The following is a 13,385-nucleotide window of genomic DNA, read 5'->3' as shown; positions in this document are numbered from 1 at the left end:
TTTTTTTCCTCTTCATAAAAAATAAAACAAACAGAAACACCCAAAGCATTTCATCTTCTGTGCCTCTTAAGGCATTATCTCTTGTTTGTATTCTCTCTTGTGTTCCTTCAAATTTAGTCTTTTTTTTTTTTTTTACAATGGAATACTATAATAAAGTAAATGAATGAACTCCAGCTACATGTATCAACATGGATAAAACTCAGGAAACCTAATACTGATTCAAAAAAGTCATGAAAGAATATGTTTATATAAAGTTGAACAACATGCAAAATTTTACAATATATGGATGCAGTAATATGTTGTAAAACCATACAAAAAAGCAAGGCATGAAAAATGACACTGGTTACCTCAGGCAGGGGAAGGCGATGTGACTGGGGAGGGCTACATGGTGGGTTTTGTCATTCAGAAATGATTTGTTTTTGAAGCTGGGTGATGGGTACAGGTACATAGGTATTTGTTTTATAATTTATTCAAACTGTACAGATATGTATATTATAAAATTTATAATGTATTATCATGAAAAATAAATAAAATTATAAAAACAGGAATAATTGGATAGAGTACTTGTGGGAGGGTAGATTGTTATAGGACCCTCCCTGAGGTCAGAGGGAATAAAACACTACTGCTGAAGTGGAGCTAGATGTGTAGGCGATTTCCTTGTGAAACATGGCTGTGAATGGGAACAGAACCCAGAGAGCTAAGGTGATGGTAGGAGGAGGGGCAAAGAATGATTTTTCTAAGATGGGAGATACTAGACTATGCTTGTTTGCTGCTGGGAATGACACAGAGACCATAAAGCAGGACCAGATGGGAACATAGAAGAGAAAGGGAATAATGGAAGGGGAAGGAGGGACTGGGGTCTAGGGCACTGGGCCTCAGAGATAAGGAGAGGTCCTCAGGCCCTTCATTGTAACAGGAAGGAATGAGACAAAAGATGAACACAGATACTGGGAGGTTTAGAGATTCAGTGGTGGGAAGATGAAGGCCCTGGAACAATTCTCCCATGTCTGATGGCTTTTATTTTGTCACTGAAGCGTGAGATAAGATCATTTTTCTTGGTTCAGCTGTCTTCCATCAGTCTGTGAGTGAGTCTTCACTGGAGCAGTGTGGCATGGTGGTCAAACATGTAGGCCTTGGAGGCAGGCAGGCTGGAATTTGATTTTTTTGCACCCATTTAACAAACATTTGCTGAATCGTGCCTTATACCAGTCTTGTCCTGAGTCCTGCTGAGGGCGCAAATGTATATGGCCCCTAGTCTCAGGGAGATCACTCTCTTTACGGAGCAGCCGGGAGGTGGGGCCTGTCATTTCTTAATTGATCTTTTATTTCTAATTTTTTCTTAAGCTCTCTCACCTCACTGGTGAGTTTATTTGAATCTGATTCATGTTTTGTAGCATAAATGTCTTTAGTAAATTTTAAAATCATATGTTACAGAAGGAAACGCCAATGTATTTATCTGCATTTTTACTTACTGTGTTCTTTCTCTGTTCCTAAAGTTGCTTATTGTATTATTTCCTTTCTGTTTAGAGAACTTTCTTTAGCCATTCTTTTAGGATAGGTTTGCTGCCAATAAAGTCTCTTAATTATCCTTATTTCTGAAGGTCATTTTCCCTGGTTATTGCTTCTGGTTGACAGTTCGTTTCTTTCAACACTGGAAAAATACTGTGCTCCCACTTTATTCTGGACTACCTAGTTTCTGATGAGAAATCTGTCATTCAAACGTTTTTGTTTTCTTTTGTTTGTAATTTTTCTGAATTTTAATTATAATGTTTCCTGGCATATTTCTTTGGGTTTATTCTGCTTGGGGTTCACTCAGCTTCTTGAATCTGTAGGTTTATGTCTTCTTCACACATTTGGGAGGTTTTCAGCCATGATTTATTCTAGTACTTTTTCTTTCTTTCTCTCTTTGTCCTTTCCTTTTGGACTCCAGTGACACAGACATTAGATCTTTAATTACAAAACCATAGGTCCTGAAGCCTCTGTTTACTGTTTTCACTTTGTTGTTCATGTTGAATAACTTCTGTTCTTCTGTCTTCCAGTTCACTGTTTCTTTATTCTGTCCTCTATGTTCTGCTGAAAAGCTTATTCACTCAGTTTTTTTATTTTGGTTATTATATATTTCAATTCTAAAATATCCATTGGGTTCTTCTTTATGTTTTATTTTTTCCTTTGATTCAAGTATGGATACCTTTGCTCATTGAAATATTTTTATCATGTATGTTTTATACCCTTTTGTCTCTCATTTCCTCTGTTACTGCCATCTTTTGTGTTTAGTTGAAGAAAAAAAATTTTTTTTTGGTGTAATGAACCGTTTTGATCCCCTTTCATTTCCTTTTGTGTGTGCTTTTTTTATATTTTCTTTTTGCTTTGCCACAGGGATTACACGTAACATCCTATATTTATAACAGTCTAGTTTGAATTGGTACCAACTTCAATAACATACAAAAACTCTGCTCCTATACACCTCTATTCTCCCACCCCCCTTTATGTTGTTCTCACAAATTATATCTTCATACATTGTGTGCTCAGTAACATAGATTTATAATTATTTTTATGTATTTGTCTTTTAAATCATGTAGGAAATAAAAAGTGGAGTTATAAACCAAAACTATAACAATGCTCACTTTTATATTTGCTCATGTAGTTACCTTTACTGGAGATCTTTATATCTTCATATGGCTTGAAGTTCCTGTTTTGTGTCTCTTCATTTCAACCTGAAGGATTCCTTTTAGGGCCGGTGTAGTGGTAGTAAACTCCCTCAGCTTTTGTTTATCTGGGTAGAAATCTAAGTTGACAGTTTTTCCTGTCAGCACTTTTTTTTTTTTTTTTTTTGCGGAATGAGGGCCTCTCACTGTTGTGGCCTCTCCCGTTGCAGAGCACAGGCTCCGGATGCGCAGGCTCAGTGGCCATGGCTCACGGGCCTAGCCGCTCTGCGGCATGTGGGATCTTCCCGGACCGGGGCACAAACCCGTGTCCCCTGCATCGGCAAGTGGACTCTCAACCACTGCGCCACCAGGGAAGCCCCTGTCAGCACTTTAAATATGTCATTCCTTCTGGACTCCATAGTTCTGATGCAAAATTGGCTGTTAATCTGATTGGGGATCCCCTGTACATGATGAATTGCATCTCTCTTACTGTTTTGAATATTTTCTCCTTGTTGTTAGCTTCAACAGTTTGATTATGATATGTTTAGATGTGGGTCTGAGTTTAACCTACTTGAAGTTCATTGAGCTTCTGAACATGTAGGCTCGTGTCTCTCATCAAATTTGGGAAGTTTTCGGCAGTTATTTCTTCAGATACTCTTTCTTCCCCTTTCTCTCTTCTCCTTCTGGGATTCCCTTAATGCATATATTGTTTCTTTTGAAGATGTCCCCCGGTCCCTTAGGCTCTCTTCACTTTTCTTTTTTTTTTTTTTGCGGTACGTGGGCCTCTCACTGTTGTGGCCTCTCCCATTGTGAAGCAGTGGCTCCGGACATGCAGGCTCAGCGGCCATGGCTCACGGGCGCAGCTGCTCCGCGGCATGTGGGATCTTCCCGGACCAGGGCACGAACCCGTGTCCCCTGCATCGGCAGGTGGACTCTCAACCACTGCGCCACCAGGGAAGCCCTCTCTTCACTTTTCTTCATTCTTTTTTTTTTTCTTGTTCCTCAGACTATAGTTTTAATTATCTTGTCTTCAAGATTGCTGATTCTGTCTTTGCCTGCTCAAATTTGCTATTGAACGCCCTATTGAATTTTTCACTTACTTATTGGTCTTTTTATCTCCTGAATTTCTGTTTGGTTCTTTTTAATAATTTCTGTCTTTTTGTTGATAGTGTTGTTTTGTTCATTGTTTTTCTTTAGTTCTTTGTTCATTGTTCATTTAGTTCATTGTTTTCTTTCTTTTTCTTTGTTCATTGATTTTCTTTAGTTCTTTGTCCATGTTTTCCTTTACTAATATGACCATGCTTAAGACAATCAATTTAAAATTTACTGCTAAGTCCAATGCTGGGCTTCCTCAGGGGTGGTTTCTGTTAATTTATTTTGATTCTTTGAGTGGGCCATACTTTCTTATTTCGTTATATGTCTTGTGATTTTTTGTTGTTGTTGAAATTTGGACATTTGAATATTGGTAACTCTGGAATACAGCTTTTTCATTTTCCCCAGGCTTTGCTGTTGTTTGATCGTTGAAGGCTGTAGTTGTCCATTTGTCTAGTGAGTTTTCCAACATTTTTTGTAGAAACTGTATTTCTTGCTGTGTGTGATACTGAAGTCTCTGTTACTTAGCTTGTGTTTTGATGAAGATTTCCTGGATTGCCAGGAGCTAAGCAAGCAAACAAACACACATCCTGGTCTTTGCAGATTGACTTTGTGCCCTCCTTTGGCCCTTAGCCAGACTTGTGCTAAGTCTAGGGATCAGCTTGAGATGAAAGCTTAAAATCTTTTTAGGTCTTTCCTGAGCATGCATTTCACCCTGGGCTTTCTAAATTGCCATATATACACAGGTGTTTTTGATTGCCCTAATTTCCCAAAGAAACTCTCCCTTTTCTCACCCAGATCTCAGGCAGTCAGTTGAATGTCTCATTGTTAATCTTTTGCCCAAGTGGCTGTGGGTGTTTGGATCATCTTACAGGGTTTTAAGCAATACTTGCTGCTTTTCCACCTTGAGAAGATTGTGAGTTAGGTGAAATAGAGAGGAGTGCCTTGTGTTAGTCCTTCAGGTAGTCTCCAGATAAGTTATAACAGGTATAAACGATAAGTTGCAAGTAAGGTCTGTTCTGCTCCTTCTGGAACCAGGGGCCAGGGTCCCACACTTGGAACACCAGCTGATGTCTTTAAGATTGCCTCCACATCAAGGAGTGGGTAGGGTGAGGGCAAGTAAAAATGCCACAAAGCTTTCCTACCATTTTTAAGTTGACTTTTTTTTTTAATAGATTTTATTTATTTATTTATTTATTGGCTGCGTTGAGTCTTCCGTTGCTGTGCGCAGGCTTTCTCTAGTTGCGGCGAGCGGGGGCTACTCTTTGTTGCGGTGTGAGGGCTTCCCATTGTGGTGGCTTCTCTTGTTGCGGAGCACAGGCTTTAGGCGCACAGGCTTCAGTAGTTGTGGCACACGGGCTTCAGTAGTTGTGGCTTGTGGGCTCTAGAACGCAGGCTCAGTAATTGTGGCACACGGGCCTAGTTGCTCCGCGGCATGTGGGATCTTCCCAGACCAGGTCTCGAACCCGTGGTCCCCTGCATTGGAAGGCGGATTCTCAACCACCGTGCCACCAGGGAAGCCCCTTAAGTTGACTTCTTGATTCAGCATTCTCTTGGTTGCCGTAAGCCTTTGACTATTTTCCAGAGTCTGACAAAGGTGGTTCTGACAGTTTCTGCTTGTTTTTTTTTTGTTTGTTTGTTTTCACGTCCTTTATCTCATTTGATTTTCTTTTTTTATAAAAAATTTTTTCTTTAAGTTTATTTTTTTAACATCTTTATTGGAGTATAATTGCTTTACAATGGCGTATTAGTTTCTGCTTTGTAACAAAGTGAATCAGCTATACATATACATATATCCCCATATCTCTTCTGTCTTTCGTCTCCCTCCCTCCCCCCCTCCCTATCCCACCCCTCTAGGTGGTCACAATTTCTGCTTGTTTTTCAGTGTTTCTGTGGGGGAATGTTAGCTTGGAGCTGTGTACTCCATCATTTTGCTGATGTTATCTTTCACTTGATTTTAATCTTTGTTTCCCCAGTGATAAATGATGTTGAGAATGGTTTCATGTGTTCATTTGCCATATTTGCCTCTTCTTTGCTGAAATGTCTTTTTTTGCACGGTATGCGGGCCTCTCACTGTTGTGGCCTCTCCCGTTGCGGAGCACAGGCTCCGGACGTGCAGGCTCAGCGGCCATGGCTCACAGGCCCAGCCACTCCGCGGCATGTGGGATCTTCCCAGACTGGGGCATGAACCCATGTCCCTTGCATCGGCAGGTGGACTGTCTACCACTGCGCCACCAGGGAAGCCCCTTGCTCATGTTTTTTTATTAGCTTGTGTGTTTTCTTATTATTGAATTGTGAAAGATCTTTATATATACTGAATGCCAGTCTTTCTCAGATGTGTTTTGCAAATATTCTTCCTCCTGTGTGATTTGTTTTCATTTTTTAACAGTATCTTTTGAAGAGTAGTAGTTTTAAAATTTGTTGAAGTCTATTTATAAATTTGTTCTTTTTAAACTTCTGCTTTGTGTGTTATCTAAGAATGCTATCTAACTCAAAAGTATAAAAATTTACTCTTGTATTTTCTTCTGAAGGTTTATACTTTTAGGTTTTATAGTTAGACTCATGATCCACTTAGAGTTAATTTTTATATATGTTGTCTTTGATATGCCTGAGATATGGGTCAGGGTTCTTTTTTTTCGCATGTACATATCAAGCAAAGGTTTTTTGATAAGGATTAAGAGAATGTACTTTGAGTAGTATGGCACCTGGGTTTGACTCTTGGCAAGGTAGGTCAGGAAGACTCTGCCATAGGGTATGGATTTTTCTTCACCTACTGAATTTCCATTCATATGGGATAAGACAACTCCTATTGAGAGCCCAGGTTCTTAGCCTGATAGACAAGTTTTTAGTGTGTAGACTTCTGTTTTCAGCTGTGAATCCTTTGCTTACTTCTAATCCTATCCTTAGTAGCATGACACAGTGTAAACACAACGCTATCCTTGTGGGTAAAGTTAGCCTGAGATTTGCTTTGATATTGTGGAGGAGGGAGATGGTTCTGACCAAGAGAGGGAGGACTCTCTGTGAGGACTCCCAGAGCAATAGGCAAAATAGCCACAACTTAGTACTCTGAATTAAAAGAGAAAGCAATAAGCTCTTAGAGTTGGAAGGAGCATGTAGAAATTGTGTAGTCAGGCAATTTTCAACCTTTTTTTTTGACAGTTGAAATTTATATGTCATATATTAGATATGTTATTGTTATGATAGATAAATACAGATCATATGTAATTTCTGGCATGCAGGCTGTAATTCTGCCTTTTAAAAAATCTCACTTAAGAAAGAATGTAACATAAGCGAACTGACTTTATTTCATTGATAGTATTTACCAAGAACCTGCTTTCATTTAATTAGGAGAGTATACTGATTGCAAACTTGAGTACTTTAAGTCAATTTCAAATAATTTGTGACACGATCCTCACAATTGGTCAACATATATTTGTGTTGATGGCATCATATTGAAAGTTTTTATTTAGTCTCGTGGTTCTCAAACTTTAGTGTGCTTCACAGTCACTTAGAGGGCTTGTTAAAACACGGATTGCTGCTACCCTCCCCCAGAATTTCCTATTTAGTAGATCTGGGGTGGGGCCCTAGAATTTGCCTTTCTAACAAGTTCACAGGTGATGCTGATGCTGCTGGTCTGGGGACCACATTTTGAGAGTCACTGCTTAGGCCAACTTTCACCTTACTTTTTCAGTATCCTAGGGGCACAGTCCATTCCCTTTAAGACGGCCTTTTTTCACTGTTAGATGGTTCTTCCTATAATTAAACCTACTTCTCCTTCTGTTATTTTTATCCAGTATATCAAACTGGCCTCTGAAGTAAGAAGTTTACTCTCCTATAACAGAGGAGATAGCTCTCTTGTAGTTGAAGAGAGTTATTCATGTCTTCTTTGTTTTATTTCTTTCACGTTAAATGTTTATAGTTTCCCTAATAGTTATTGGAAGAGTACTGCAATTTGTAGTTATGTTAATATTGCCATAATAGTATTTTATTTGTAACCTTGTTTCTCTTGCTATATTCCCTGGGATTCTATCCAAGCCAGAAACCTGGAAGTCATCCTAGGCTCCTTCCCCTCCTTAACTCCCTATTTTGCTGAAGAATCATTTGAGTGTAGAAATGATAGGAACCAGATAGAAATTTGATCCAATTTAAGCAGAAAGGGGGAGCTTACTATAAGGGTACAGTGGTATGCCGTTGAATCTCAAAACATGTGGTTTGGCTGGATCTCTCATAAGTGACTAGAAATGGGAACTAGAAAACTGCAAGAAGCAAATTAGTTTGGAAGTTAGAAAGGAAGTTCCTCTTCCCATGCCCTTTTTCTTTCTTGGGCTATGTGTGGTTCTGTTTTATTTGCTTCATTCTCTTTTCCTGTCTTTTAATGAATTCTTTGGTAAATTCAGAAATGTTCTGCTGTTTTAAAAAGTGCAGTCTAGCTGAGCAAGAGAAGCAAGATACAGAACAGTTCGTACAGAGTGATTCCATTTATCTAATATTCTGTTCGAAGCCTGGATAGTAGTTACCCTGGAGGGATAGTGTAGTGACTAGAAGGGTGCACAGGGGGCTTTCTGGAATGCTTGGTTATGTCTTTTTTTTTTTTAATCTTGATGCTGGTTCCATGGATATGTTTAACTTGCAAAATTTATTGAGTTATATGCTTAGGTATATGTACTTTTCTGAAATGAGTAATATACTTAAGTAAAAGTTAAAAAGACGTCCTGATTTAAAAGTTAAATTTCATTTCCCATTTATATTTCCTTCCCTTTGCAAAGTTTTGACAGGGGAGACTTGGAATAAGAAGGTGCATGATCTGCTTTCATTATTCCTCTCCTCTGTTTTCTGGCTTCTTTACTTTGGTATGTTATGATAGGGAATAGGGAGATTGAAAAGGATATGACTTTCTTTTGGGACTTCCCTGGTGGCGTAGTGATTAAGAATCCGCCTGCCAGTGCAGGGGACACAGGTTCAATTCCTGGTCCAGGAAGATCCCACATGCTGCGGAGCGACTAAGCCCCTGCGCCACAACTACTGAGCCTGTGCTCTAGAGCCCATAAGCCACAACTACTGAGCCTGTGCTCTAGAGCCCATGAGCCACAACTTTCTTTTAACTGGTGCTGATCTCGTCCTATCGGTTGTCGATCCTTTTGTGGCTAAGACTAACTGTTCATCCATACAGTGTAGCAGGCATCCAAGTGCTGGCTCTCTCAAGTAGCTCATTTGTAAGGTATTTTTGGGATACTTTTCTTTCCATATTGCCTTCACATAGGATATTCCTTCAGCATGATATCTTACAAGGCCTTCTCACTTCCCTCCACCCAAAGCTGCTTACTGGGGTGTTGCTTCTGTGAATGGCCAGCCCTTTTTGGTGGGTTACCAGCATTAGTGCCCAGACCCTGCTTTCTTCATGGTTTCTACTTGATGCATAGGTACTGTTTCATCCTCGATACACCAGTTGGTGGGAATATAGGCTGTTCCCTTGCTGCCTTCTCTTTTCGCATTGACTACTCCTTCCAATTCTCCTTTCTCCCTGCTCATTCCTGTTAGAGTTGGATGGGCACATCAGTAGATTTAATGGTACAGTGCCTAAATATCCCCCTTTATCCTTTTATCCATTTACTACCAATTTTTAAAAAAAATATTTTTATTTATTTATTTGGCTATGCTGGGTCTTAGTTGCGGCACGTGGGATCTTTGTTGCTGCGTGCGAGATCTTTGTTGTGGCCTACTGGATCTTTTAGTTGCGACATGCGGGATCTTAGGTGCGGCATGCGGGATTTAGTTCCCTGACCAGGGATTGAACCCGTGTACCCTGCACTGGGAGCGTGGAGTCTTAACCACTGGACCACCAGGGAAGTCTCATTTACTACCAATTTTAAAAATACTTTTTCCTCGGGAATTCCCTGGTGGTCCAGTGGTTAGCATTCTGTGCTCTCACTGTCGAGGGCCCAGGTTCAGTCCCTGGTTGGAGAACTAAAATCCCACAAGCCATGCTATGCAGCCAAAAAAAAAAAAACCCCCCAAAACAAATGAAAAAAACCTTTTTCCTTTTCTCTTCAGTTATTTTTCATCAACTTCACTCTTCTTTTTATCCTGGGGTATTTGTAAATTATATTCTGGATGGCCACCACTAAGCAATGTTTGTACTTTCCTGTGTGTGAACTCACCGGTCACAGTATATGACCCTAGAGGCTTTATTTATTTATTTTTAAATTATTTATTTGGTTGCGCTGGGTCTTAGTTGCGGCAGGTGGACTCCTTAGTGGTGGCTCACTGACTCCTTAGTTGTGGCACGTTGGCTCCTTAGTTGCAGCTCGCTGGCCCCTTAGTTGTGGCATGTGAGCTCTCAGTAGCGGCATACATGTGGGATCTAGTTCCCTGACTAGAGATCGAACCTGGGCCCCCTGTATTGGGAGCACAGAGTCTTAACCACTGTCCCACCAGGGAAGTCCCCTCTAGAGGCTTTAAAAAAAATCTTTTCTCAAGGAGGCAGGCATTTTTCCATTTATTTCCCACCCCCCTGTGGCTTTATTGCTATGGTACTAGTTGCTTGTGTCTTGTTTTTCAAATGGCAGGTAACATAGATTTCAGTTATTTATTTCTCCTTATGCTTCTCATTTTGTCTTTGTACTGTCCAGGTCAGATTGATGTGCTACTTATCTGTGTTTGTTGTAGCTTCCTTCACTGAAATATAAAAGATAGGCCTCATTTGCCTTATTTTTTATTTTTTTACCCAGAATATTTTCTCATTAATGCTGCTAATTAGGTGGGTGTTTGCTTTAAAATGTCTGCATCTTGATGATGCTTACTGAGTGAAGAGGAAGTGGCATTGGGATGGGGTGGGATGGGTTAGACTAAAATAAAGGCAATGGGAAGGCACTGTCAATGCTTCATATTGTCTGTATATCCTCCATTGTACTATTATAATTTTTCATTGAAAACATGAGTTCAGCTCCTATTATAGACATAAAGAAGGCTCTGAGTTTTACTTTAGCATTAATTGAATGTTAGGGGTATTTCTAACTTTGTATGACAGGTAAAGGAAGGTCTATTATTTACGATTTTTTAAAAACTAAAATATACTTTTCTTTACTAGATACAGGAAGAGTGTGAATAAATGGAGAAAAGTAAATAAACATAATTAGACATGTACTCATTATGGATAATATATCCTGTCAAAGTGCCTTATTGTGTCACCTTGTGAATCTCATCCCCTATTTTTCCTTTGGCATTTTATACTCAATGTCCCACGTCATTCACAGCATACCCAAACAGCTGTCACTAAGAAATTTGTTTCTGGCTTTAGCTGTTGAACAGGAAATATAAAATGTTGGCACTTTTTAACTGTAATGAATGTTGTAGAGATATTTAATATAAAGTTAGTTCTTATACTTTCAGAAAAGACATTAAAGGCTTATGTTTTACTTCTTTCACTTTGAAGGATGTGATAACTGGACTTAGTCCCCTGCTCTTCAGGAAGCTCAGTAATCCTGACATATTTTCATCCACCGGAAAAGCTAAACTTCAACGACAACTTAGTCAGGATGACTCTAAGTTACGGAGAGGAAGCCCGGCCAGTTCTTTTTCAGGTAAGTATCTAATTTTGTTTTCTTTTAACAGTTGTGGGAATGGGACTTCCCTGGTGGCGCAGTGGTTAAGAATCCGCCTGCCAATGCAGGGGACATGGGTTCGAGCCCTGGTCCGGGAGGATCCCACATGCTGCAGAGCAACTAAGCCCATGTACCACAACTACTGAGCCTGTGCTCTAGAGCCTGCGAACCACAACTACAGAGCCTGCGTGCCACAACTACTGAAGCCCGTGTGCCTAGAGCTGGTGCTCCGCAATAAGAGAAGCCACCGCAGTGAGAAGCCGGTGCACTGCAACGAAGAGTAGCCTCCGCTCGCCGCAACTAAAGAAAGCCCACACGCAGCAACGAAGACCCAATGCAGCCAAAAAACAAAAAAACAAAAAAAACCCCAGAGTTGTGTGACTGTTTTGTCAATATTTAAGGGTATATCAACTGACTTGGCATCTTGACCCCTTCTTCTGTTGTAATAGTGTTATGTAGAACACTTGTGGGTAAGGCTGTCTTCCTTTCTTTACTGTTTCCCTGTTTCCTCATGGCATTTCTGAATGCTAACCTCCTGAACCTGCTGAGTATTTCCTGGTTGACCATTATCACTGGTTATTCCCTTTCAATATGATTTGTGCTCTCTGCTTACTTCTGTAGACTTCACAAACTTTGCTTCTTTTTATTTTCTTTTTCTCTTATTTCCAAAACTCATTCCAAAGCCCATAGTGCCTCCCCACCTCATCCATAGAAAAGTCTTAAAAAATTCAAAGGGAAAAATTAATACAAGGACATCATGCCCAAATAGGAAGCAATTAAAATGTGGCATAGTTTTAAGCAATCAATAGAGTATGGAAGAAAGAGAATCCATTTGACTTTAGTTGAAGAAGCAAATGTAATCCTATTACATTCCTTGGCCTACTGTAAACAGTTTTCAGTTTCTTTTTATTTTTGTACCTTTTCAGGGCTGTTCCCTTGGCTTTCTCTTCTCACTCTTCTATTGAAATTTTATTTTGTCAGTCATGTATTTAATCACATAGAGCTATTTCTTGTTTGTTTTTTTCCCATAGCATTCTGCTCTTCTTTTAAGGATGTATTTATCTTCTAATTCTCTATGAGTAAATAGATTTTTTATTTTTGGATTAAAATTTTCTTTTTTAAGTTTTCTTTTGTTTCTGAATCAACTTTTTTTCTTTTGAGCACCTAACAACCAGAATCCATTGCTTTGCTCTGAGATGCTAATAAATCCCTTTTATCCTGTGAGGTAATTGTCTGGCTACTGGGTGGTGCAATGTGGGAATGTGGTTGTGTTTGACTGTTCTGTCTACAGATTTTCAGTTACTCTGATTTCAGCCTTATGTCTTACTTTATGTCCTCTTAGGTATCTAAGTACTGAGTACTGAACTTACCTGAGATTTTGCAGGGCAGCCTGATGCCCCATTTAATTACAAGCTCCACTAAGCTTATTATACCTCATGCCTTTCTTTGCCCAGTTCCATTGGTTATGATTCATCTATATGCTTTAGATTTTCCCCAAATTTTGTTCATTCCCTCGTAGAGTGTCTATGTATCTGTCTCTGTCTCTCTTTCTCTCTCTGGTGGTAGCCTTTATTTGTTTATTTATTTTGTTTTTATTCTCTCTCTCTTTTTTTTGGCCGTGTGGCGCCATGTGGCCATTTTGCTGGATCTTAGTTCCCTGACCAGGGATTGAAGCCGGGACCCTGGCAGTGAGAGTGCTGGGTCCTAACCACCGGACCGCCAGGGAATTCCCTCTTTATTCTCATTTAATGGAGGTTCCTGGGGGACAAAAATACAAGTATGTGCTCAGTCAGCCATCTTTAACTGGGAATATTTCTTAAAAATATCCTCAAATTATTGTAAGAATAATAATTAGAATTTTTAAGAAGCTTTCTTTTTTTCTGAGTTATTTGTTTACTAAAGGGCTAGTTGCTCCATTTGTTCATATTGTTCCTTCTGTTTTTAAGTTGTTTGTGTTCCTCAGATTCTTGGCAGTTCTTGGTATGCTTCAAGCCCTGACCAGTAGATGTCCAAATGGGTTTCTTCTGCTGTTGTATAAGCCTCTTTC

General features: G+C 39.6%; 1 protein-coding gene across 7 annotated transcripts in view; it reads left to right on the top strand.

Moving 5' to 3' along the window:
• Positions 1–13,385, top strand: part of MAST2 (microtubule associated serine/threonine kinase 2) — a 204,507-nt gene that overhangs the window by 17,591 nt on the left and 173,531 nt on the right. For all 7 annotated transcript variants that reach the window (XM_027108629.1, XM_027108628.1, XM_027108627.1 and 4 more), the window contains exon 2: positions 11,170–11,317. In XM_027108629.1, the coding sequence (XP_026964430.1) occupies positions 11,170–11,317 (148 nt within the window). The remainder of the gene's footprint in view (positions 1–11,169; positions 11,318–13,385) is intronic.

Source organism: Aethalodelphis obliquidens, unplaced genomic scaffold, assembly GCF_003676395.1.
Source record: "Aethalodelphis obliquidens isolate GAN/ISIS:26980383/991018 unplaced genomic scaffold, ASM367639v1 scaffold9, whole genome shotgun sequence".
Lineage (NCBI taxonomy): Eukaryota > Metazoa > Chordata > Mammalia > Artiodactyla > Delphinidae > Aethalodelphis > Aethalodelphis obliquidens.
Note: the sequence above shows the minus strand (reverse complement) of the source record. Positions and strands in the feature narration are given on the sequence as shown.